Below are 26,918 nucleotides of genomic sequence, written 5' to 3' on the forward strand. Positions count from 1 at the left end.
GACCAAACTTAATGGTCTGACTGAGACTGGAGGAATCCCGGCGGCCATGCTCCCCAGACCTTCTGTTGACACAGGACAGGAACCATCCCCGAAGACAACTCATCAGAAATGAAAGGGACTGGTCAGCGGGTGGGAGAGAGACGCTGATGAAGAGTGAGCTAATTATATCAGGTGGACACTTGAGATTGTGTTGGCAACTCTTGTCTGGAGAGGGGATGGGAGGATAGAGAGAGAGGGAAGCCGGCAAAATTGTCACGAAAGGAGAGACTGAAAGGGCTGACTCAAGAGGGGGAGAGTAAGTGGGAGTAGGGAGTGAGATGTATGTAAAGTTATATGTGACAGACTGATTGGATTTGTAAACGTTCACTTGAAGCTTAATAAAAGTTATTAAAAAAAATAAAATAAAAAAAAAAAAGAAGAGGCCACAGTTTAAAACTGAGTCACCATTTTGATGAGCAGGTAAGTGTGCACAAGGGACGGTGTGCGAGTGGAAGGAGGATGTTTGTTGTAGCTGTTTGCCCCTGTTCTTAGCCACCACGCTTCCCTGTAAGTCAGCGTGCAGCCTTAGGTGGAGAGAGAAGAAGCCAGCTAATATGTCCTGCACATCTCTTGTCTCTGGCTCCAACTACCACAGGGTACAAACGTAAGAATGAACCAACGCCTTTTGCTCCGAGCAGGACAAATGAACTTGGGTGGTGTCCACGACAGCTTTGGATCTGCTTTTTCTCTCCTGCTGTCTTGAAGCTGGGCCCTTTTTCCTGCAGAAATTCTGTTGAGGAAGTGGGAAGGGGTCTGAAGGTGAGGGGTCAAACGACGATCTGTCCACCCCCATTCTGAAACCATCAACAGAAATTTTCTATCTTGGATGGATTTTTCCCTCTAGGGCTCTTGGAATAGAATTTTGACATTTCAACCTGGAGGAAGTGTCAAATTTCCTTGTTTGCGCTATTGTTTGGGGCTGCTGACTTTAACGTTTTCTTCAGAAACATTTTATTTTGACCTTGGTAATTATGGCTTTCCCGGAGATTGATGGGAGCGGTTGAGGTCTGCGTGTCTTCCTTAACTGCTGTGATTGCAGCTTTTACTCACACTGGGCAGGATTTACTGAGTCTTCTCTGTGTGCCAGGCCCTGTGTTAACTGTTTTACAAAGGTTAATTTAAATCTCACAACAATAACACTGAGGAGGTAGAAAGGACCATTAACCCTGATTCACAGTAAACTGTGCATCACAGGGATTAAATAAAGGACTTGCTCAACTGGGAGGAACAACACTGGGAGGTCAGGGGGTGAAGGCAAAAATTGAGACCTGACATGTCTTACTGTCACCATAGTGACAGGCTTTCCCCTCTGGTTCACTTTTGTGCCAACAACGCTCCTCCAGTGCCTGGCACTTAATAGACGCTCAATAAATTCTTGTTGAATGGATGGGTGAATTAATAGTTTAAGGATGGAATGAATGAATGAGTCTTTCTCTTGCCCTGTTATCTACAAATAAACAATGAAATACATCCCTTGTTTTCTCCATGCCCCAACTCTGACCCACTCTCTGTGTCCACATTCTGTTATGTTGTTAGGTGCCATCGAGTCAATTCTGACCCACGGCGACCTTGTGTACAACAGAACGAAACACTGCCCAGTCCTGCGCCACCCCACAATCGTCGTTGTGCTTGAGCCCATTGTTGCAGCCACTGTGTCGGTCAATCCCGTTGAGGGTCTTCCTCTTTCTTGCTGACCCTCTACATTACCAACCGTGATGTCCTTCTCCAGGGTCTGGTCCATCCTGATGACATGTCCAAAGTATGTGAGAGGAAGCCTCACCATCCCTCTTGCTGCTAAGGAGCATTCCGGCTGTGCTTCTTCCAAGAGAGATCTGTTCGTTCTTCTGGCAGTCCGTGGTATATTCAATAATCTTTGACAACACCAAAATTCAAAGGCATCAATTCTTCTTTGGTTCGCACTTGACTTAACTCATTTTACACTTTAAGGAGAGAACTGAGGAGGAGGAAGGGGGATTCCCGGAATCACATCCCTAAAGGAAGAAAGAGCACAAGGAAGAAGAGCCCTCTGGAACACTTCCACATTTGCCAAGAACTTCCACAGATGCTCGCAGCCACAGGTAGTGGCATCTCTGATTTTCAGATGGGGACATTAAGGCCTAGAGGGTGTAGGATGCTTCCAGCTTCTGCTGAGGGCAGCTCTCCAAGTTTCCTCCGGAAACCACGCTTCCTCCACCTCACTCCCTGAGGCTTGGGTGGAGCTGACACAGATTTAGCCAATCAAAGCATCTCAGCCCCCTGATCACAGTGATTGGTTCAGGGATGGGCATGTGACCCAATCAGAGCTGAAGTGACTCAATCCCAAGACAGGGATGTGCTGGTGGCCATCTTGCCACCTCGGGGGTGAAGCCTGCCTGAGAAGGAAACCCACCCATAGGAAAGGAGAATCAAGAGATGGAAAAAAAGAGAAAAACCAAGTCCTGATTCCCTTGTTTCAGCCCTGGATTCAGCTGTGCCTGAGCTAGTCCTGGACATTTCAGTTACATGAGCCAATAAATCTCTCTTTTTATGAACTAGTTTGAGTTTCTGCCACTTGTAACCAAAAGACTCCTAACGTCTCTGCCTCGCTCCTCTCACTTGCAAAGCGGGAATGATAAAAGCACCTGCCTCGTGGGGTTTTTGGGAGGATTAAACAAATTTGTACATGTCAAGCCTCAGAACAGTGCCTTGGCATGAGCGAGTCACCCAGTAAGTGCCGGCAGCTGTTACTGGTGGTGCAGTGTATGGATTCCCAAGATTCTCTTGGACAGGTTTAGCAAGAAGTACATCCAAGGCTGAGGAGAGGAATTAGAGGCTGTAAAGTGGGGGTGGACCACACAACAATCTGGGAGTTACTCATCCCACCTGAGGACGAGATTCTGGTCTTGTTAAACGAGAATTTGACAAATGAGAGGGCCATCACCTGAGCATTCCAACGTTTTTTCACATCTATGTAGACATCAACCAGCTCATCAATCTCCTTAACGGACGTCTCGGGAGTGGTATGCAAGGGGACAATCACGAAGTCCTTGACAGCTGAGGATCAGGAGAGAGCGCGAGGTCACACACTGCCCTGTCCAGGTCACATGAACGCTGCTCCAGGGCAAAGGGCCTCTCACAGAGGCACAAGCTGTGTATGGTGTCTGGGTCCTCCCATTTCCAGAGGGTCCAGCAAGTGGCTGAGACTGGTGCAGTGGTTAAGAGCTCAGCTGCTAACCAAAAAGGTCGGCAGTTTGAATCCACCAGGCGCTGCTTAGAAACCCTATGGGGCAGTTCTACTCTGTCCCATAGGGTCGTTATGAGTCGGAATCGACTCGACATCAACGAGTTTTGGTTTTTAGAGTCATTCGGCTGGTTACTTTTAATACACAAAAACCTCTTTTCTCCCACTTGCCCTTCATCACTACAGAGAAAGCTATGAGGCACTGTTCTTTGCCAATATTGTGTGTGTGTTTGTTTTCTCATTTTCTGCAAATCTGTATTCTTTCTTTTTTTTTTTTTTAAATAATGGGCCCATTTGGCTTTTGGACTAAGGAAAAAGAATATTTTTCTAATTAAAAAAAATTGATGTTTGTCAGTTTATACTCCTTTTGTAAGCGGGGGGATAAAAAACATAAAATTATTTTTAAAAATGCAGTGGTTTTGTTGGAGTGTTTAAAAACCTTGCCCCAGCTGGAGAGGGCGGAGGGAGCCTGGGTGTGGGGATGTGGGTCAGCCATGGAGAGTGCCTCGTCCACCTGCTAAGGCCAGCTGCTGTCTTCTGGCGTGCCACCGCCTGGGGCTTTAACCTCATCTGCCCCTGGATTCCCACACCTGCCTCAGGAGCTGGGGGCTGCTGGGTGGTCACTGCTGCAGACATGTAGCTGCTCAGTGCAGAGCCAGGACTTGGATCTGGGCAGCCTGTCTCCAGACCCACACTCCACTCCCCCATCATCTTGGCCACCATTTCTTCTGTCTGGTCACCCCATCTAAGGTGGAGCCCCCTGCTATTCCATGCAACCTGCTTCCTTCCTCCATGCTCTGAAGTTATTTTCTTTACTCTTTGTTTGGCCCACTATAATGTAAGCTCTCTGAGGGCAGCCTTATCTGTCTGGTTCACCCTTTTGGCCCCAGCACATTGGAGGTGCTCAAAAATGTTTGTTGTCTGGACGCATGCATGAATGAATGAGTGAATGAAATGACAGATCCATAGCTAACTTCTTCATCTTTGGTCCCAGATAGAGAGGACATAGGAGGTTTTCTTGCACAACAGAGAAAACTCCAAACAGGACATGGGCAGTGGTGTCCCAAGGAAGAGAGGGAGGGGCATGGGCTGGGGAGAGAAGTGGAGGCTGGTGGGGGAGGGAAACGGGTTTGTTTAGCAGTTCAGGAAGGCCCAGAGCCCTCTTTGAGAAGAAATAATCATTTAGGGAAGCCGTCTCCAAACACTGCTCTAGTCAGCCGAGTGTGAATGGGGTGCCAGACAAAGGTGATAATGGCAAGTGCTCTCTGAAGATTATTTCTTGCCCTCAGCAGTCCCCACCTCCTAGCCTAATTTCCCCCAGTTTATTTTCCTGAATAAGTACTCTGCCCGTGAGCTAATTAACTCTGGCCCAAAATAGCTGACTGCACGGGTCAGGATGTTTGTCTCTGTGTTGCGTAAGCATAGGTGTGCATACTTACAGCTGTGCATACATTTATTAAGTCATCAGCTGTCCCTCTACTACACCTGAACTTCACGGGGGTAGGGACCTTGCCTGTCTTGTCTGGTGCCCAGAACAAGGCCTGGCGTGTAGTAGGTGCTGAATAAGTGTTTGATTCTATGTAGTTCCAATCTGCGAAGGGAGCTTAATGCTTGAGTTTCCCCTGCATGCAGCATAATGGCTAAGAGCACGGGTCCCTGCCTGAGATGGCGGCTTGCGTAAAAACCCTGGTGCGTCCACTTCGGTAGCTGGGCAACCTGGGACAATTGACTTCATCTTTTTAAACCTCAGTTTCCTTAACTGTAAAGTGGAAATAATCCTCGTTCCTACCTTGTAGGACTGTTGGGAGAATTACAGGAGGCCATGCCTGTATGATGGCTGGCACTTAATCAGGGATCAATAATTGTTAGTGGCTAGGAGCCCTGGTGGTGCAATGGTTAAGCGCTCAGTTGCTAACTGAAAGGTCGGCAATTCAAACCCACCTAAACACTCCGTAGGAGAAAGGCCTGGCAATCTGTCCCTGTAAAGATTATAGCCTAGAAAACCCTATGGGGCAGTTCTACTCTGTCACATAGAGTCACTATGAGTTGAAAATCGACTTGATGGCACCTAACAACAACCAACAAAAACAACAACGGTATAAGTACTAGAAGTCCCTGGGTGGTACAAAAGGTTAATGCTTTTGGCTGCTAACTGATAGCTTGGAGGTTCAAGTTCACCCAGAGTTGCCTTGGAAGAAATGCCTGGTGATCTACTTCCAGAAAAAAAGTCAGCCGTTGAAAACCCTATGGAGCACAGTCCTACTCTGCTACACGTGGGGTCACCATGAGTCGGGTCCACTAGGCAGCAACTGGCAGTACAAACACCACTGTCATTAAGTTCAGAATGTGATCCATCTGGATTTCTTCTCTACCCCCAGTCTGTGGAGGAGACTGTGCTGTAGTGACTGGAGGGAGAGTGAGACTCTAGGCTGGGTCCCATCTTTGCTGGCCAACACTTGGGATGAAGGGATAGTTGTACATGATGGGGACTGAGGAACTGCAGTCAATGATTTCCACAAGCCCAAGTGCTCCAGAGAATGGAGATACCACTGATTCCAGAGAGGGGTTCCAGGCTGGGGAGGTCTTGAGTTGCGGCATTCTGAGAAGTGAGCCCGGTGCCATTAAACTAAACTGCATCCTCTACATTGAGGTATTAAAAGATGTCTTTGGTTGTTGTCCCAAGCCTGATGCCACCCCAAAGATGCTGCATACACCCTGGAATGGCAGTCACACTCAGGGCTGCTGCCCATTCGGGGATGGATTGCCCAGTCACCAAGGTGTGCAAGGGCTTACTGGTGCTTACTAATCTGTAGTGCACAATTTGAAAGTGTGCACTAAAGATTAGTAAATAAAGACAATTAAGCCCATGTGTACCTTGCTTTCTGGGTAATCCGTCCATGTGTCAATTCATGGGGTCTCTGGGTAGGTCTAGCTTCTCTCATCATGCATGAGAGGCCTGTGGGTCTTACCAGTGTGGGGCGACTGAAACCAGGTCACAAAGGGCTCCCTGGAAAACACATCTGCATCACCATTCTGATTGTCACCATAGACGTAGCTTTTCTTCACAGACAGTAGCTTTTCCCTAGAAGAGAAAGAAGGAAGTCCTCCAAGCTGAGTTTGTTCTGTTTTCTTGTTTCAAGAAGCAGAGCCTTCTGCTCCCAAGGCTTCATTAGCCTCTGGAACAGGCTCAAGCCCTGAAGGGATCTTTTTTTTTTTTTTTTTTAAATATTTTATTTTCGTAGTTGAGAATATGCACAGCAGAACATACAGCACTTCAACAATTTCTACATGTACAATTTGGTGACATTGATAGCATTCTTCAAATTGTGCAACCATTCTCACCCTCCTTTTCTGAATTGTTCTTGCCCCATTAACATACACTCATTACTTCCTAAGTTTTCTATCTTCTCTTTCAAGTTGCTGCTTTCAATTTGATCCCATAGATCTTTAAAACAGCACAATGCTCAAGGCAGATATGTATTTTTTTTTACTGAAAAGGTTTTTTTTTAACTTGTACTTTCGATGAAGGTTTACAGAGCAAACTAGTTTCTTATTAAACAAATAATGTACATACTGTTCTGTAATATTGGTTGCCAACCCCACAACACGTCAACCCTCTCCCCTTCTCCACCTTGGGCTCCTCATTACCAGCTTTCCTGTCCCCTCCTGCCTTCTGTCCTTGCCCCTGGGCTGGTGTGCCCATTTAGTCTCAATTTGTTTTACGGGCCTGTCTAAGCTTTGGCTGAAGGGTGATCCTAAGGAGTGACTTTATTGCTGAGTTATAAGGGCATCTGAGGCCATACTCTTGGAGTTTCTCCAGTCTCTGTCAGACCGGTAAGTCTGGTCTTTTTTTGTGCGTGTGTGAGTTAGAATTTTTTCTGCATTTTTCTCCAGCTCTGTCCAGGACCCTCTACTGTGATCCCTGTCAGAGCAGTCAGTGGTGGTAGCCAGGCACCATCTAGCTGTACTAGACTCAGTCTGGTGGAGGCTGTGGTAGATGTGGTCCATTAGTCCTTTGGACTAATCTTTCCCTTGTGTTTTTGGTTTTCTTCATTCTCTCTTGCTCCAGACAGGGTGAGACCAGTGGAGTATCTTAGATGGCTGCTCACAAGTTTTTAAGACCCCAGACCACTACTCAACAAAGTAAAATGTAGATCAATTTCTTTAACTATGTTGTGCCAATTGAACTAGATGTTCCCTGAGACCATTGTCCCATAGCCCTCAGCCCAGTAATTTGGTCCCTCAGGGAGTTGGGATGTATCTCGGGAGCTTCCATGACCTTGCAAGGTAGATGCTCCTTACTAATTAAGCTTAACAGTTGTTTGGTTTAAAGAAGACTTCAGGGGATATTTTTGGTTTAAGGTTTAAAGATTCTCTCAGGGCAACAGCTTCAGGAGTTCATTCAGCCTCAGTGGCTTCAAAATCTGGATTCTGTGAGAATTTGAAATTCTCCTGGAAGGGATCTTTTGGGAGAGCAAGGCTAAAGACAACTCTTCTCAGTAATGGTCAGAGCCCTTTGGGAGTTGAGAGTCTGAGCTGTACCCCTTATCTGGGGCACCCACAAGTTAATGTTCAGATTTAACACAAATCACTAGCAGGAAGAAGACAAGAATATGACATTCAGAAGTCAGCCATCCTAGGCAGGTTGTATTTCCAGGCCGGGATCAGAACTTGACTACAAAAAATAAAGAACTACTTGGTCTAGGCAACCATTGATCTAGCCAACAAGTAAGTTGTTAGGAAGCTGTTTGGGTTTTCTAGTTTGAAGCATTAATGCTTTGCATTAGCCCCAATTTTGACAGCAATTATTTTGATGAAAATTGAGAACTGGTTAGAGATCAAAATCAGGTTTTGAGGGAAAGGTAGGCATGCTGATTCAATTCACAGACTTAATTCATAAGTGGACCATGTTCCAGGTGGCATAGATTGTACTTACATATAGAGAAAGGCATATTGTTCCTTGTATGTGTTTCTTCCCAGCCGAGGGCTGATCACATAGTTGTATTTTATGCCTCTTCGTGAATTTCTAGAAAACATAAGGATTTCTCATTGCATCTTAAAGAGTAGATATTTCCTCACTGCATACATTCTCCTTTCTCCACTCTGCCTCCCTCTTCCCAATGGGACTTCTCTTCACCATAAGCTTTGCTTAATGGGCATTTGAATCTAATAAAAAGGGTCACCGTTGACTGGGAATGTAATGCCTGCCAAGATCTTTACAGCCATTATTTCTTGTTCTTACAAGGTGGGTAGTACTGTTACTCATTTTTGTAGCTTGCAAGTGTAGAGCTGGGATTTGAACCCAGGTCTGACTCGCTCCAAAGCTCACTTGCTTTGTCCTGTGCCTCTGACCTTCAAGATCATAGAAAATTTGGGCCAGACTCAGTCCCAAACCTCACTGTGGTCCATGCCTAGGGCTGTAGTTCGTACTTCTTGGTGGAGTAAGGCCCATGGGGTCACCACCACTCCTGTATTGATTACACGCAGGATTCCCAGTAAAGCTTTAGTTGGACAGTCTCTCCAACTCTGAAAACCACCAGGCATCTTCTCAAAAGTCCTGTGACTATGACTTCAAATCAGCTGTTCTTCATATACCAGGGGCTGGGGATACAGCCGTGGAGTCCTGTTGAGCCTACCCCTCGCCTACACTGGGGAAACGCAACTCTTTCTGTGTGTTTGCCAAACCTACTGATAACCCCACCCTGGGCAGCGCCTGACTACAAGAAGATCTGGAGCATGTCTAAAGCTGTGGCATATTCGCAAGTTCAGTTGGATAAAAACAGAGGTGGTATTTAGGGGCAAACAGACCCTATAGAAATTCCTGGGGCTTCAGACACATGTTTTTGGGTAGACTCGGCCATTGGGACCCAGGGGTGTTGACAGCGGATTCAGCTGGGCTTTCAGTTTGGGAAGGCTGGCGCTGTTTTGAATCTAGCCTGCCAAGGCCTGGGTCGGCAGACTTCTTGCAGTGATTCAGCTAAGGGTGACTAAGGCCCCTCCTGGCTTATGGGGGACCAGTGGATGAATAAACAGGCTTGGGTTGTCCTTACAAGGTGGGTAGTATTGGTATCTCCTTTTTATAGCTCTCAAGTGCAAAGCTGGGGTTTGAACCCAGGTCTGACTCACTCCCAAGCCCGTGTGCTTTGTTCTGTACCTCTGACCCTCGAGACAGTAGAGGATTTGGGTCAGAATCAGTCCCGACCCCACTGTGGTCCATGGCTGGGGCTGTAGCTCATACTTCTGCCCCCTGCCCCCCGCACCATGGCCCACTCGAGGTGGGTTGGGGAGTACCCAGGGCACACTGCTGATGGAAAAACTTGCTCCAGGGGGGAGATGCCTGGAGCTCATCTGGCCCCTCAGTCCTCTATGCTCCTGGAAACTGACTGAAGCCACTCCAAGGAAAGCTGGGAGGGGGGACTCAAAAGAGAGCCCTGGCTTGGACTCAGACGTGACCAGGTTCAAAGTAGCCTCTGCCTCAGTTCCCTGGGCTATAAGAAAAGCTGTAATGGTACCTACCCCATAGGGTTCTTGTAGGGAGTACAGGAGATGGAACATGTAAACTGATTAACAAGTTGCCTGGCACATAGTTAGGGTATCAGCGGTTGCTCTTACACGTGCTAAACCTAGACCACTACCTGTTCTTATAATGTGTCCCTTCCTCTTACTAAGGATCCCTGGTGGCGCAGTGGTTAAAGCGGTCCACTGCTAACCAAAAGTCAGTAGTTCGAACCGACCAGGTGCTCTTCATGAGAAAGATGTGGCAGTCTGCTTCCATTAAGATTTGCAGCCTTGGAAACCCTATAGGGTCACTGCAAGTCTGGATTGACTTGATGGCAGTGGGTCTGTTTTTTTTATTTTTTGTTTGGTTTGGCATGCAGCAGTGCTCAATAAGTGCTAGTGGTTTCTATTACTAATAAGAGGAACCAACCAAACTAAATCTGACTCAGCTAGGCACTGTTAAACCACTTGTATGCATGGTTTAATTTAATTGTCGCTAAGTTCCAGGAAGGTGTTTCTACCATTAGTCCAGCTTTACAGATGGAGACAGCGAGGCATAAAGAGGCTCAGAAACTTGCCCGAGATCATGGCAGAGCCAGGACCCAAATCCAGGTGGTATGAGCCAGGCTGGGCTCCTAATCACCAGGCTACACTCCCTCTTTCAAAGGCAAAGATCAGATCCAGAAACAGAAGACAGGCTGAGGCTGAAACAGAGAAGCTCTGCTCTGACCCATTATTTTCAGATGAGGAAACTGAGGGCCAGAGTGGGGTGGGGTAAGCTCAAGAGGCCCTCTGTGTGAAGTTCAGTGTCCATAGCTGTTCCTCCCCAGGACTAATGGGTCAGGATTGCCCCTTTATTTTTGAAAAACAGTGTGAGTTTTCCTATTTATCAAAGTATACTAATTGCCAGATGTTAAGATCGCTATGAGCCGCGGTCACCTCAGTGGCAGCGAGTTACAGAGTCCTGTTTGTTAAATCCGGGTGGTGGCACCGTGGCTGTTTGTTACATGGTTCTCTGTGCTTTTACGATTTATTTCATAAGAAAAAGGGAGTTGTAATATTCTCATTTTGGAGAACTTGGAAAATACAGAAAGTATGTAGAAGAAACTACATTTAGATCCCTTGTAAATTTGTACCTAAGATAGCCACTGTTAACATTTTGTTGTGTTTTCTTTGAATTTTTTACATGTATTTTTAACATAATTCAGCTACCTGGTACTATTGTCGTGTCCCCTGGTTTGGTGCTTAATCCTATAACGTAGCTACAAAAGAAACTTTATATTCAAGGTTTTAAAAAATTCAGGTGCCTCAGAGACACCCTGGAAGCTTGTGAAAATACAATTCCCCTCTCACAGATGTTTTCAGTCACTAGATCTGGGGTCTATGAATATATATATATATTTTTTAATTTTTATTTGAATATGTATTTTGAACTCACTCTCCTGCGTGATTCCAGGTTGGGGGGGGGAGTCTGCTGATCATTGAGAAAGAATATAAATCTTAAGTATCACCCAATGAGGGCACTGGTTTTTTAAATTAATTTTTAAAGTATGAAATTAATTTGGACTTGTTATAGATATTAAAATCATATGGAAGTAAATAAAATAAAGAGAAAATGCGCCCCATTCCCTCAGTGGTTCCCCCTTGCCCCTCACTGTTCTCCGGTCACACTCCCAGAAAGAATCACTATTAACAGTTTGGAGTACATCCTTCCAGTCTTTCTTCTATGCACGTGCAGACGTTACCCTTTGCTGCGGAGCTGACTCTGCCTGATAGTGACCCCGCAGAGCAGAGTAGAACTGCCTCACAGGGTTTCCACAGTTGTAATCTTGATGGAAGCAGACTGCCACGTCTTCCTCCCACAGAGCAGCTGGTGGGTTCCAAGCGCTGACCTTTTGTTAGCAGCTGAGCCTTCAACCGTTGCACCCCCAGGGCTCCTTATGCAAACACTAGCCCAGCCTTGTTCATGGCTAGGATGATGTGATCACTGAAATGGACTTCTCAAGCTACAATTCTGAACTTGCTTCTTTCACTATATGGTGGCCACCTTTCCATGCTGAAATACGTTCTAACTTATAGCTCTAACTTATTTTGTAGTAAGCATGATTTTTTTTTTAATTGTGGTAAAATACATATATAACAAAATATTTGCCATTTCAATGGAGTATTTTTTTTGACAGCTGCATAAATATTCCAGCTACATAATTTAATTGAATCTTTTTTTTTTTTAATCAGCATTTGATCTTTTCTTTATCATAGTGCTCAGAGCCCAGGCTCTTGTCACCTTCTTTCATTTCTCTTTCTATCTTTACTCTGCACGTCTTCCCCTATTTTGCTCTATCGTGTGCAAACCAGAAGGCTGAAAGTTCTCAAGACCATGCTAATGGAGTTAGAAGCCTGGGCAGCTCTGGCCGCATAACCTGGCGGTCAGTCAGGGTAAGCACCAGCTCCTACACTAAGCTGCAGTTCCCCGGGGCTTTTCAGGTGCCCTTGCATCTGACCTGGAGCCTGTAGAGGGCCTGGACACCCACTCCCCCTACCCACCCCTACTTTCCAACTCCCCATCTTTACCCGTTCAGCCTCTTCAGCAGCATGGGACAAATCCTGTTGTTACTGTCCTTGATTTCCATCAGAAGCATGATGTCACAGCGTTTGATGATCTGCAGGGAGAATTCCCAGCTGTTTGAGGCCATTTATTAACAACAGTAGAACCTTTACTGGGCACTTACTATATTTTACATGTCACATTGGGTGCTTTATTAAATGAATCATTTCTTCCCTGGAAAAAATGCAGGACTCCCTGAGAAAGGTGCTACATATGTCTATTTTTAAGATGGGGAGACTGAGGCTCAAGGAAAGCTATGTAAATGACCCAAAGTCACCCAGCTAGAAAGTGGCCAAGGTGGAATTTGAACCCAGGCAACCCAATTCCAGAGACCACGATCATAACCCCCCAAATCCTACCTCTTATCTTTGCTTGAATAATTACAACAATAATAATAAATATAAATATTTTATAAGAACTTAGTAAGTGAAAGGGCCCAGGCTGGATACTGCAGAAATAAAGAGATATGATAATTATTAATATTATTAAAATAAAATATTATTAAGGACTAATAAATAGACATGCTTCCAGAGAAGGTATACAAATGGCCAACCAGCACATGAAAAGATGCTCAACATCATTAGTCATTAGGGAAATGCAAATCAAACTGCAATGAGATACCACTTCACACCCACTAGGATGGCTAGTATGAGAAAAACTGAAAACAACAAATGTTGGAGAGGATGTGGGGCAATTGCAGCCCTCATCCACTGCTGGTGGGAATGTAAAATGGTGGAGCCATTATGGAAAACACTTTAGCAGTCCTCAAAAGATTAAACATAGAATTACCACGTGACCCAGCAATTCGACTCCTAGATACATACCCAAGAGACTTTAAAGCAAGCACTCAAACAGATATTTGTACACCAATGCTCATAGCAGCGTGATTCACAATAAACAAAAGATGGAACAACCCAAGCGTCCATCAACAGATGACCGGATAAACAAAATGTGGTATATCCACACAATGGACCATTGCTCAGCCATAAAGAGAAATAAGGTTTTGGTACATGCTATGATATAGATGAACTTTGAAAAGATCATATTGAGTGAAATAAGTCAGACTCAAAAGGACAGATACCATATGATTCCACTTACATGAAATATCTAGAACAGGAAATGCTTAGAGACAAAATTTATCAGGGGTTACCAGTGGATTGGTGGGTGGTGAGGGGGGAATGAAGGATTATTACTCAAGGGATACTGGATTTCCGTTTGGGGTAATTTTTTTCTTTTTTAAGTAGATGGTGGTGACAGTTGCACAGCATGGAGACTGTGATTAATGTCACTGAATTGTAGACTGGTTGAAATGGCAAATTTTTTGTGTGTTATATATTTTACCACAATAAAAAAGCACTACAATTGTTGTGAGCCCACTTTGAGCCTCACAATAACACTCTGAGGTGACTCTGAGTATTAGCGTGTTAAACAAAGGAGAAAACCAAGCTCAATTTAAGGTCACACAGCCAGTAGGTGGCAGAGCCAGGTTTGAACCTAGGTCTGTGTGACTCCAAAGTCCACCACGACAAACTGTTAAAACACAGCCCCTGCCCTCAAAGACTCACAGTGGTGAGAGGGAGACAAATAGAAACTACTAGCTACTATGTGAGGCAAATAAAATCTGTGCTAAGTAAAAACCACACGCTTTGGGAGTGTCAAGGAATAATTAATTACTTCTGCCCGGAGGCTCAGGGAAGCCTCCAAGAAGGAGGTGGCATTTGAACAGAGCCAGGAAGGTGAGATCTTTGGGCAAAGAGCACAGGAGAGGTGCCTTCAGGGTAACAACAGCCTGGAAACCAGGGTGTAGACCCAGCCCAGGCCCCTTGCCAACCACTGGGCTTGTTCTGTGTCTGGGAGCCTGGTGGGCTCAACACCACTGGATATGCTGGTCAAGGGCAGGGCATCCCCAAGGTCAATTTGCCACCAAAGACGTGGAGCAGAAGGACTATTCCACTGACCCTCTGTTTGCAGAGCATGTGATCTATTCTGTCTCCAGAAGTGTGGGGTGGGGAGCAGAGGCAACAGCACCGGCTCAGCCTGTAAGAGACTGTCCTGGGCTGGGGATGCATCGTACAATGAGTGGCGTCTGGATCCTTCTATCAAAGTCATGGCAGCAGCCACACAGGGTTCACCAGGGAAAGCCAGGGACTGCTCGCTAAGCCAGCTTGCTGATTTAGTCACTTGTGACTTCCAGGCCTTTCTGGAAGACACTTCAGGGTATGTATCAAAAGTCTTAAATAATGTATATACCCTTTGATACAGTCTTCCCTCCATGAAGAATGCCTTCCATTGAAAGGATATGTCACTTGACCATAACAATTGTTAACTCTGAGCCTCAGTTTCCTTATTTATAAATTGGGGATAATGGTGGTCGTTCCCTTATGGGGTTGCTAGAGGATAAAGTGGGTATTCAGAGTAGTGCCAGCCATATAGGAGGCACCCAATAAATTATTATTATTTCTACAGATCAAATAAGAAGATTCACACTAGCAAAAAATTGGAAACAACCTAAATACTCCCAGATAGGAAAGTATTAACAAAGTATGTTTCAAACGCAGGATAGGGCATTATATGGCATTAAAAGTCATGGCTTTTTTAAAAAAACAATATGGGAAATACTTTTAACAGAAAAGCAGGATGCAAAACTGATGATACAGGGCAATTTCCATGCTACAAAATAGACACAGATTTTTGTGTTTATTTCTGCATAGAAAAATTCCTGTAGAAAATTCACCCAAATGCCAACAATTGTTATCTTCAAGGGACAGGATAATGGGTGATTTTTTTCTTCTTTATTCGTTTCTGTATTTTCAAAATAATTCAAAATGGGTACAATTACTTTTATAATTTTAAAAAGTTAAAGTGTTACTTAAAAAAAGAACACTGTTTGATAAGAAAGGAATTTGGAGGGGGAGGGGATGATGGCAAGTCTTTATTAAGACATGCCAGGCATGATTCCAATGCTTGACGTAAGTTAAATGAGTTGTCTTATATAAAGTGACTAATACAGTGTTTGGCACATCCTAGTACCTAGTGCCGTAGGGAGGGCTTTATACTTGTTAGCTCACATTCTCAACTCATTGAATCCTCACAATAACCCTGCAATGTGGGTCCTCTTATTATCCCATTGTATAATTGGGGACTCTGGGACTCAGTGGGGTTAAGTAATTTGAACATCAAGTGAAGGTTGAGGTTGGGATTCAAATTCAAGTGGTCTAGAATAGCTGTCTAAAATATGACTATTGGTCTCTACTCATCAAGAGCAAAAGAAAAAGAAGGAAAACAAGCCTTCTGAGAAGAAACTAGTCTACAGAGCTAATAACCTATACCAGCCATGACCTCACCTACCCTGAGACCAGAGAACGAGATGGTTCCCGGCTACCACTACTGAATGTTCTGATCAGGCTCACAACAGATTGACCCTGACAGATGAGGAGAAAAATGCAGAACAGACCTCAAATTCTCAAAAAGTTCAGACTTAGTGGGCCAGTTGAGACTAGAGAACTCCCTGAGACTACACCCTAAGATACTCTCTAAACTTTGACCCCTGAGGTTACCTTTTAGCAAATGAATAGATTGGCATGCAAAGTAAAGGATGTTACCCATGAGTATGGTGCTCAAAGTAAAGGCCCATCAACAATGACTCCAAAGCAAAGATGAGACGCTGAGGGGGTAGGGCAACTAGAGTACTGGAAGTGGAACAACCAGAAGACAAAGAGAATGTTGACACATTGTGGAAAATGTCACTAATGGCACTGAAAAATTTGTGTGGAAACTGTCCAATGGCAGCCTACTTTGCTGTGCAAACTTTCACACAAAAAAAATATAAAATATTATTATGTTTTTAAATTCAGGTCATCTAACTACAGAGCTCCTTCTTGACCACCACACTAAACAATCAAGGAAATCAGTACATCCCCGTGACCGCCCCTCCTCAAAGACCAAGGTCCCTTTTTGAAGTGTGACTGATCAGTACAGGGCAAATATGGACTGTGGGTCAAGACTTCCTTTCCTGAGTAGAGAGGTTGAGGCTCCAGATTTCCTGTTTATAACCGAACAACCCCTTTCCTTGCCTAGCAACTGTACCTGAGCCCCACATCCCCAGCAGTTACTGATTTCCACCTCCTTTGGGAAGTCTGCAGCCCTGGTGGTGGTTAAGAACTTGGCTGCTAACTAAAAGGTTGGCAGTTTGAATCCACCAGCCCTTCTTTGCAAACCCTATGGGGAGTTCTAACATGTCCTTTAGGGTTGCTATGAGTCAGAATCAACATGAGAGCAAGGGTTTTTTTTTTTTTTTTTTGCAGCAGGGCGGGGGGAAGTTTGGGGATATTTCCTATTGACTAGAATGAACACTGCAGTAAGCCATGGCTCAAGATCCCACTATCAGTGGACCCTGTAAAGATTATTATTATTCTGAATGCTTGGGACTTTGGTTTAGCTGTAAGCCTTGTCAGTAGCTCTAGCAGTATTTTGGGATGGTCTCTGTTTACAGGTGGTTTTATTGCCTTGACAAAAAACTTAGACATACTTGGTACTGGGTGTGACTGGCTGGTGTTCATTGCCCAGCCCTGTAGGACACAGAAGCTCAGGGGAGGTGCCAAGTGTAGGCTTCCCACCATGGAATTGCCAATGAGCAAAGAGACAGCTTTTAAGACTGTGGTGTCATCTCCCAGGCTGAGCAAGTGAGGGAGTGATGGGAAATCAATAGATATCCAGGCTCCCTAGGGCCATGTGTGAGGAAGTTGGGAAACTCGTTTCTTTGCCTATCAGAGTTCCCTGTTGAGCCACAGAGCTTCGGTTCCTGCAGGCTTGGCATGGCTGTCACAGCTACAGGACCACATCTAGAAGGCCTTGGGCACCATCCAAAGGGCAGGGTAGACCTAGTCTGAAAGGATCCTCTAAGTAAGCACAGTGCATGCCAGCCCTCACTCTAATCTACTTTGCCTAATTATAATAACAATACTGGCTCTCATTTATGAAGACCTGCCTTGTTGGGCTCTGCCAGGGGGCCTTACACACCTTGAATTCTCCCAGCTACAATATGCTACAAGCAGTGTGAGCCCCGTTCTACTGAAAGGAATTGGAGGCTCAGAGAGGTGAGGTAACTTCCTGAGCTCACACAGCTGGCAAGTGGGATGTGAACCCAGGGCTGCCACCAAAACCCAGCCTCTTTCCACTATACCATGATGCTTCTGCTGCTTTCTAAGGTGATAAGCACCCCCATCAGAGTCCTGGGAAAATATTTAGTTCCCAGCATCAAAAATAAATAAGCCTGCAGGATAAAGAGAGTCAACTGACTCCTGAGTGAGAAGAGTCCCCAAACATTGCCCATATTATCCCCAAGGAAAGCATTAGTGAAGTGGAAAGAGAGATTAGAGTTGGGAGTTGGGAGGAGCGAAAGAGAGAGAGAGAGAAAGAGGAAAAGGAGGAGGAGGAAGAGAAGGAGAAGAAAAAGAAACGAAAAAAGAAGGAAGGAAGATAGGCAGAAAGGAAAGAAGGAAAACGGAAGACACAAACAGGAAGGAAGGAAGAGAGAGAGGCTGGGCAGCACCTTAACAAAGTAAGACCAGGCCGGACTGCCATCCTGCCTCCACCACCCACTGGCTGTACAATGTTACTTAATCTTTCCTCATTCATCATCCTGTACAAGAGGGATAATAACCCTCCTTCATGAGGGCGATGACATGAAATCACGTATTTAAAGTACCTGACATATACATTCAATAAATGGTAACAAGAGTTATAATAGCCAACTCTTACAAGGAAGAAGAACTGATGCCTTTGAATTATGGTATTAGTGAAGAATATTGAATATACCGTGCAGTCGGAAGAACGAACAAATCTGTCTTGGAAGAAGTAAAGCCAGAATTTTCCGTAGAATGGAGGATGGCAAGACTTTTACATACTTAGATACCTCGAACGTGTTATCAGGGGAGACCAGTCCCTGGAGAAGGACATCATACTTGGTAGAGGGTCAGCAAAAAAGAGGAAGACTCTCAACAAGACGGATTGACACCATGGTTGCAACAATGGGCTCAAACACAGCAACGATTGTAAGGATGGCAGAACTGGGCAGTGTTTTGTTCTGCTGTACACAGGGTCGCTATGAGTTGGAACCAACTTGGCAGCACTTGACAACCTGGGATTTACTGCGAGCCAGACACTGTTTTAAAAGCTTTGCATTTACCAACTCCTGTTTCCTCACAAAGCTCTTGTGGAGGAGATACTGTTATTATCACCAGTTTACAGACGGTGACACCTAAGCCCAGAGAGCTGAAGTGGCTATTGTAATCGTTGCCATGTTATTGTTACAAAATTCCACACCAGCTGCTACCTACCCCTCTCAGAGCTGACTTTAGCTGAGTGCCTCCTGAGTCTCTTAAAGTCTGAAAGCAGTAGAGAGGGTGTGAGGGGGTGCCTAGAGAACATTCTGACAGGAAAGGGGCTCACCTTCACAATGATGTCCATGACTTTCTGGTTTTCCCTCTTGGTTTCCCCGAAGGACCTCACGTTGAAGGAGCAGACCCTCAGGGCCAGTGTGCCATGGACAGAGAGGAGGAGAAGCAGCAGCAAGGCGGGCAGCGACTGAGACATCCTGGCACTTCTCCGATTCAGGACTTGGTGAGAAGACAGCAGCGTTTGGAGTGCCAGAGTGCCGGCCATCTGGCTCGGCTGACTTATAAAGCCTGCAGATAACAGGAATTACTGGATTCCTGGCTGCTAATTTCACTTCTCTGGGGAACTAAAGATCACGGGTTACATTTCCAAGGAAATGGGCTAGTCTTTGAAAAGCCCATTTTTATCACCCTGTTGAGGAAATTGCCTTGCCTACTTCAGGCACCTCCTCTCCAGTCTCTCGACTCTCAGCTCGGATACATGGCCATCTCTCCCATGCCCTTCCTGTTCCTGACAGTCGAGGAACTTGGAAGGGGTCTGGGATGCCCTCCGGGAGTGACTGAACCTTCTGCTGGGGGTCAGTGAGGCAGGGTGCACTGGGGTCCTGCTGCTTGAGGAAATTCTGCTGGATTTTCTGCCATCACTGGAATTTGGAGGCCAGCTGTCCCTGAACACGCCTAGGCACCAACACTCTAACTGACCTGATGGGTGTAAATTAAGGTCAAGTCTGGTTTGAATTACATAATTTTTAAGGCAATTTTAGTGTACATGATTTAATACTAGCAGCGTGTTGCCAGGGAGAGCAACTGCTGGTTCGCTAGAGTAAGTCAGTAAAATGTCCTTGGGCTTTGAGGATCGCTTAAGCCCCCACGATTCAACCTGATATTATTTTATTATTTGTAACAGTTGTGTGGCTCTGAGAAAGGAAGTGTTTGCAAGAATTATAAAATTTCAGCCTAAGTAAAATGACTTTTAGAGATCTGGGCAGGAAGATGTGAAAATCTGAAAAGCATAAGAAATGCAAAGCACAATGGAGGTATAAATCCAAGTGAGATATACGGACTTCTGGAAGGAAAATTCGCCTGTGAAAAGATTAGGTAATGAGAACGAGTTGAAGCCAGTGTTTGGATCTATGTGACCACCTTCTCTTGGGGTGCTAGAGTTTTTGACATAGCTGTTATAAGCAGGGAAAATTGCAACATTAATGTACCCGTAAAAAAAAAAATTTTTTTTTTATGTTCAGTTAGCATCCGGGCCAAAATCTCTGGCCAAGCATCCCTAGGTATTTTAAGGAGAGTGCCCCCAAATATCACATCCTGAGTTGATGGTGAGGCTGAATTACCCTGAGTGTCTGCTAACTGATTTAACCTCATGCCTGGTTAAATCTCTTGTAAAAAGTAGATCTGGTTAACTTGGTGGTAATTGTCTTCCTCGGTAAACGGGCATCTTCCAACCACAGGAAGGTTTAGAATTAAGTAGAGAAATGTTGGATAGAGGTGTCGAAGAGACTCAGAGCCATGGTGCAAGCTTTCCGTGTGTTTCGAGGAGTCTGTGCTTACTCAGTATTTTATGAACTTGTAACATTTATTCAGTTTATGTACAGTTCTGGAATATTTACAAGAACCTTGGGTTGGTAGTGTTTTATAAGATTAATTTATTAGACTTAGAAGAGTTATTTCTACCCCAAAAGGTTGTTGTTATTGCTGTTGTTGTTGTTGTTAGTTCAGACAATTGAGGAACTTTAAGAAGAAATAGAGGGTATTAAATTTATATTTTAAAAAGTTGAAAATGTTTGTAAATGGGACCAAATCCTCTGAAAAGAAATTGCATAAGTTTGCTGGATTTAAGGTTGGTTTAGAACTGTTCCATAGGGTTTCCGAGGAGTGGCTGGTGGATTTGAACTGCTGACCTTTTGGTTAGCAATCGAGCTCTTAACCTCTATGCCACCAGGGCTCCAGTTAAATCTGAATTTCAGATCATTCAAATTTAGTTGAGCATCCTATATTTTATCTGGCAATGTTAGCTGGACTTATAAATAGAGTGAGAACTTCTGTCAGCTGTGCTTAAAAGCATGACATTTCAAAGGTAATAATCAGTTTGGGAAAGGTTTCTCGTTTCCAGTATCAAAAATAAACTACCATGTAGGATAAAGAGCATCAACTGTGAATTTTTAACTTTGATAACTTGAATATTAATTTGAAAAATAAAGTGAACCTCTGAATAGTGATTTCTGCATCTAGAAACTGCCCTTGAGAACTTCAAAACAGTTTCACATCAACTGACTAAAGAGGTTGAACCCATTCTGTAACTAACATACGCATTGCATGAAACACGACATTTAAAAAAAACGTAAATCACAAAAGGACAAATACTGTACGACCTCACTTCTGTAAAGAGACAAGAACAAGCAAATACATAGAGACCAAATTTTATTAGTGGTTACTAGGAGTGGGAGGGAGAGGGAAGAAAGTTTCTGTTTATGGTCATGGAAAATTCTCGTTGATCAAGCATAAGAGTTGCACAGCCGATTAATGTCATTGATCTCAATACGTTGTACACCTGTAAAGAGTTGAATTGCTGACTGCTGTGTGATGTATATTTTTACAAAAAATGAATAAAGAGCGGCTGCTGAGGCTGCTTATGTATAACCGAACACCTCATAAGATTTGGTTTCTTGGTTTGGAGGTTTAGGATCATGGTTTCATGGAACATCACAGTTAATTGGCCTAATATTATTTTTAGTGCTTCTGTTCTACCTCCTAGTTCATTTTGTAGTGTCTGGGGTCTTAAAGCTTTCGAGTAGCTATCCAAGGCACAATAATTGGTCTCTTCATCGGCCTGGAGCAACAGAGAAAGGAGAGTCTGGAATAGGAGGATGAAATGGAATGAGTAGCTAATTGCCTCCATGAACAACTGCCTCCCTGACAATGAGACCAAAAGAACTGGACGGTGCACAGCTACCATTACTGAACATTTTGATCAAAGAACCAGCAGAAGAATCTTGATCAAAAGGGGATAAAATGTAGAACAGAATTTCAAATTTTCGTGGAATCCAGATTTTCTGGAGCCATGAAGGCTGGATAAGCTCCCTGAAACTATTGCCCTGAAATTATCTTTAAACCTTAATCCTTAAATCAAAAATATCCCCTGAAGTCTTCTTTAAATTGGTAGAGAATGTTTGCCTTGAATGGAGCCCTGGTGATGCAGTGGTAAAGAGCTCGACTGCTAACCAAAAATCCAGCCTTTCAAATCCACCAGCTGCTCCTTGGAAGCTCTATGGGACAGTTGTACTCTGTCCTATAGGATCGATATGAGTCAAAATTGACTCGACAGCAATGGGTTATTGGTTTGCCTTGAGCTTTGTGCTCTTCTAAAGAACTATCTATATGGGAGCAAAATGACATGGACTCGAAAGGTCAGAGAGTCAGTTTAGGGGACTGTGAGTTTATGTTAACAGGGGAGGGTGAGAATGGTTGCATAACTTGAAGAATGTAATCAATGTCACCGAATCGTACATGGAGATACTGTTGAATTGGCATCTGTTTTGCTGTGTATATCCCCAATAACAATAAAGAGAAAGAAAAATGCCTGGCGTTTGGAAGGAAAACCCTAAGAGTTTCCTCTAACTGAACTCAGCTAGGCGCAGCCACTGTGCTGAGTGCTTTACGTCTATCATCTCACTCAACACTCTCCCCTCCTCCCCTTTTACTGTGGCTCCTCCATTTTACAACTCAAGTTTGTGCCCAAGGCCACAGAGTTAGTCCAAGGCAGAGCTGGGTGTGAACCCGGTCACTCTGACTCCAGGCCAGCCTTCTCACCCACTAAAACCATCAGTGTCTGAACCTTAGTAAAGAACGCAGCAGTATAGGGGTGGGAAAACACTCAGAGGGGGGAAGATGAAAGGACTTTTATTTTTTATCGTACACTTTTGTGTATTTTTGGATTTTTTAAAAATAAAAACATATAATCCCCATTGTCATCAAGTAGATTTCATCTCATAGGAACTCAATAGGACAGAGTAGAACTGCTGCATAGGATTTCCAAGGCTGGTGATGTTTTCGGAAGCAGACAGCCACATCTTTCTCCTGCAAAGTAGCTGGTGGGTTCGAACTGCTGACTTTCTGGTTAGTGCTTAACTACTGCACTACCAGGGCTCCTTCATAAAAACATACACTTCTTACTAACTGAAAAGAAAACAAAAAGTGCTAAAAGCTTTTTATTCTTTTAAGCAAGGTGAACAATGCTTGTTCAGGCATGTTTTCTGTCTTTGTGTGCAGCTGAGCCAAAAGCAGCTTTGGCCCCTTACCCCAGGCGCCAGTGGGAACATGGAGGAGTTAGAGAGAAAAGGGCTATACTGAACTCCAGGAAAGGGGAAACGCACCAGCTCGTCCTTCAGTTGTAGTCTGAGTTTTTATTTATTTATTTATTTATTTATGTTTTATTTTTTGCCTTCTCTTGTCTTTTTTTTTTTTTTTTTGGTTGTTGTGCTTTAAGTGAAAATTTACAATTTGAGTCAGTTTCTAATACAAAAACTTCTACACACATTGTTATGTGACCCTAGTTGCTCTCTTTACAAGGTGACAGCACGCTCCTTCACCCTATATTCCCCGTGTCCATTTGACCAGCTCCTGTTCCCCTCAGCCTTCTCATCTTGCCTCCAGAAAGGAGCTGCCCACATAGTCTCTTGTGTCTACTTGAGCTAATAGGCACACTTCTCACCAGTGTCATTTTATGTCTTATAGTCCAGTCTAATCTTTGCCTGAAGAGTTGCCTTCTGGAAAGGTATAGTTTTGGGCTAACAGAGAGTCCGGGAGCCATGAACTCTGGGGTGCCTCCAGCCTTAGACCATTAAGTCTGGTTTTTTTACTAGAATTTGAGGTCTGCATCCCACTTTTCTCCTGCTCCATCAGGGATTCTCTGTTGTGTTCCCTGTCAGGGCAGTCATAGGTGGTAGCCGGGCACCATCTAGTTCTTCCAGTCTCAGACTGATGGAGTCTCTGGTTTATGTGGCCCTTTCTGTTTCTTGGAAACCCTGGTGGCATAATGGTTAAGTGCTGTTGTTGTTGTTGTTAGGTGCTATCGAGTCGGTTCCGACTCATAGCGACCCTATGCACAACAGAACGAAACACTGCCCGGTCCTGCACCATCCTTACAATTGTTGTTATGTTTGAGCTCATTGTTGCAGCCACTGTGTCAATCCACCTCATTGAGAGTCTTCCTCTTTTCTGCTGACCCTGTACTCTGCCAAGCATCATGTCCTTCTCCAGGGACTGATCCCTCCTGACAACATGTCCAAAGTATGTAAGACGCAGTCTCGCCCTCCTTGCCTCTAAGGAGCATTTTGGCCGCACTTCTTCCAAGATAGATTTGTTCGTTCTTTTGGCAGTCCACAGTATATTCAATATTCTTCGCCAACACCACAATTCAAAGACATATTGATTTGGTGATTTCCTCTTCGATGTTCTCTTTGTTGGTGTAGAGGAATCCAACTGAAATTTGTATGTTTATCTGGTATCCTGATATTCTACTGAACTCTTCTATTAGTTTCAGCAGTTTTCTTGAGAATTCTTTAGGGTTTTCTGTGTATAAGATCATGTCATCTGCAAATAGAGGTACTTTTACTTCATCCTTACCAATTTGGATGCCCTTTGTTTCTTTTTCTAGCCTAATTGCTCTGGCTAGGACCTCCAGCACAATGTTGAATTAGAGTGATGATAAAGGTTATCCTCGTCAGGTTCCGGTTCTCAGGAGGAATGCTTTCAGACCCTCTCCATTTAGAATGATGTTTTCTGTTGGCTTTGCATAAATGCCGATTACGTTGAGGAATTTTCCTTCTATTCCTATTTTGTTGAGAGTTTTTATCATGAATGGGTGTTGGACTATGTCAAAGGCCTTTTCTGCATCAATTGATAAGATCATGTGATTCTTGTCTTTTGTTTTATTTATGTGATGGATTATATTGATAGTTTTTCTAATATTAAACCACCCCTGCATACCTGGTATGAATCCCACTTGGTCATGGTGAATTATTTTTTTTGAGATGTTGTTGAATTCAGTGGCTAGAATTTTGTTGAGGATTTGCATCTAAGTCCATGAGGGATATTTGTCTGTAATTTTCTTTTCTTTTTTTTTTTTTTTGTGGTGTCTTTACCTGGTTTTGGTATCAGGGTTTAGCAGAAGTGGTGTTACTTCTTCTCTGAAAGTTTGGTAGAGTTCTCAGTGAAACCACCAGGGCCAGGGCTTTTTTTGGTTGGGAATTTTTTAATTACCTTTTCAATCTTGTCTTTTGTTATAGGTTTATTTAGTTGTTCTATCTCTGTTTGTGTTAGTTTCGGTAGGTAGTGTGTTCCTAGAAATTTGTCCATTTCCTCTAGGTTTTCAAATTTGTTAGAGTACAATTTTTTGCAGTATTTTTGTTATGATTCTTTTAATTTCCTTTGAGTCTGTTGTGATATTGCCCATCTCATTTTTTATTCCGGTTATTTGCTTCCTCTCTTGCTTTTCTTTAGTCAGTTTGGCCAACGGTTTATCAATTTTGTCGATCTTTTCAAAGAACGAGATTTTGGTCTTGTTCACTCTTTCAATTGTTTTTCTGTTCTCTATTTCATTTAATTCTCCCCTAATTTTTATTATTTGCTTTCTTCTGGTGCCCGAGGGCTTCTTTTGCTGCTCTCTTTCTATTTGTTCAAGTTGTAGGAATAATTCTTTGATTTTGGCCGTTTCTTCTTTTTGAATGTGTGCCTTTATTGCTATAAAGTGACCTCTGAGCACTGCTTTAGCTGTGTCCCAAAGGCGCTGGTAGGAAGTGTTTTCATTCTCACTTGATTCTATGAATTTCTTTATTCTGTTCTTAATTTCTTCTATAAACCAGTAGTTTTTGAGCAAGGTATTGTTCAGTTTCCATGTGTTTGACTTTTTTTTCTTGCTTTCTCTGTTATTGATTTCTACTTTATGGTAGTGTGGTTAGAAAAGATGCTTTGTAATATTTTCATGTTTTAGATTCTGTTAAGGCTTGCTTTATGACCTAATATGTGGTCTATTGTGGAGAATGTTCCACATGCTTTGGAAATGAAAGTATATTTGGCTGCTGTTGGGTGGAGTGTTCCGTATATGTCTATGAGGTCAAGTTGGTTGATTCTGGCATTTAGATCTTCCATGTCTTTATTGAACTTCTTTCTGGATGTTCCGTCCTTCACTGAAAGTGCTGTGTTGAAGTCTCCTACTATTATTGTGGTGCTGTTTATTTCCCTTTTCAATGCTGTTAGAGTTTGTTTTATGTGTATGGAGCCCTGTCATTGCATGCATAAATATTTATTATGGTTATATCCTTCTGGTATATTGACTCTTAATCATTATGTAGTATCCTTCGTTATCCTCTGTGGTCAATTTAACTTTAAAGCCTATTTTGTCAGAAATTAACATTGCCACTCCTGCTCCTTTTTGGTTGTTGTTTGCTTGATATATATATATTTTTCATCCTTTGAATTTTAGTTTGTCTGTGTGTTTAAGTCTAAGGTGTTTCTCTCGAAGGCACCATATAGATGGATCATGTTTTTTTAATCCATCCTGCCACTTTCTGTCTCTCTATTGGTGCATTTAGTCCATTTACATTCAGCGTAATTGTTAATAGGTATGAGTTTAGTGCTGTCATTTTGATGTCTTTTTTTTTTTTTTTAGTGTGTGTGGTTAACAGTTTCTTTTTTCCACTTAATTTTCTGTGCTGAATAGTTTTCTTTACATATTGTGTTTTCCTCTTTTTCATTGTTGTTGCTTAGGTATTTGCTGAGTCTTTCTGTTTTTCTTGTTTTTTATTTTGATGTGTAGGATTATTAGTTTCCTTTGTGGTTACCTTAATATTTATCCCTATTTTTCTAAGTTTAAACCAAACTTTTATTTCTTTATATCGCTGTGAAAGATCTATGAATACATTTTTTAGTTCCTCTTTTTTTGATTTATTGTTGTCATCTTTTACATAATGATGTCTCTGTTTCCCTGTTCTGAGCATTTTAGCTTTGATTTATTTTCTTCATTCCCTGTCTGGGTTGATATCTGGTTTCTCTGTCCTGTATTCTAGTCTTGGGCTGTTATCTGATGTTATTGATTTTCTAACTGGAGGATTCTCTTTAGTATTTCTTGTAATTTTGGTTTGGTTTTTGCCAA

The 26,918-nt window shown here is 43.4% G+C and overlaps 1 protein-coding gene across 1 annotated transcript in view; it reads right to left on the reverse strand.

Annotated features, from left to right (window-relative positions):
- DNASE1L3 (deoxyribonuclease 1 like 3) overlaps window positions 1–19,001 on the reverse strand; it is a 31,379-nt gene extending 12,378 nt beyond the window's left edge. Inside the window, exons 1-5 of the mRNA XM_049862452.1 lie at window positions 18,813–19,001; window positions 12,329–12,417; window positions 8,196–8,285; window positions 6,229–6,341; window positions 2,960–3,072 (exon numbers count right to left, since the gene is read on the reverse strand). Coding sequence (XP_049718409.1) covers window positions 2,960–3,072; window positions 6,229–6,341; window positions 8,196–8,285; window positions 12,329–12,417; window positions 18,813–18,956 — 549 coding nt within the window. The 5' untranslated portion in view covers window positions 18,957–19,001. The remainder of the gene's footprint in view (window positions 1–2,959; window positions 3,073–6,228; window positions 6,342–8,195; window positions 8,286–12,328; window positions 12,418–18,812) is intronic.
- Between the last annotated feature and the right edge of the window lie 7,917 nt (window positions 19,002–26,918).

Source organism: Elephas maximus, chromosome 20 (genome assembly GCF_024166365.1).
Source record: "Elephas maximus indicus isolate mEleMax1 chromosome 20, mEleMax1 primary haplotype, whole genome shotgun sequence".
NCBI classification, from domain to species: Eukaryota; Metazoa; Chordata; class Mammalia; order Proboscidea; family Elephantidae; genus Elephas; species Elephas maximus.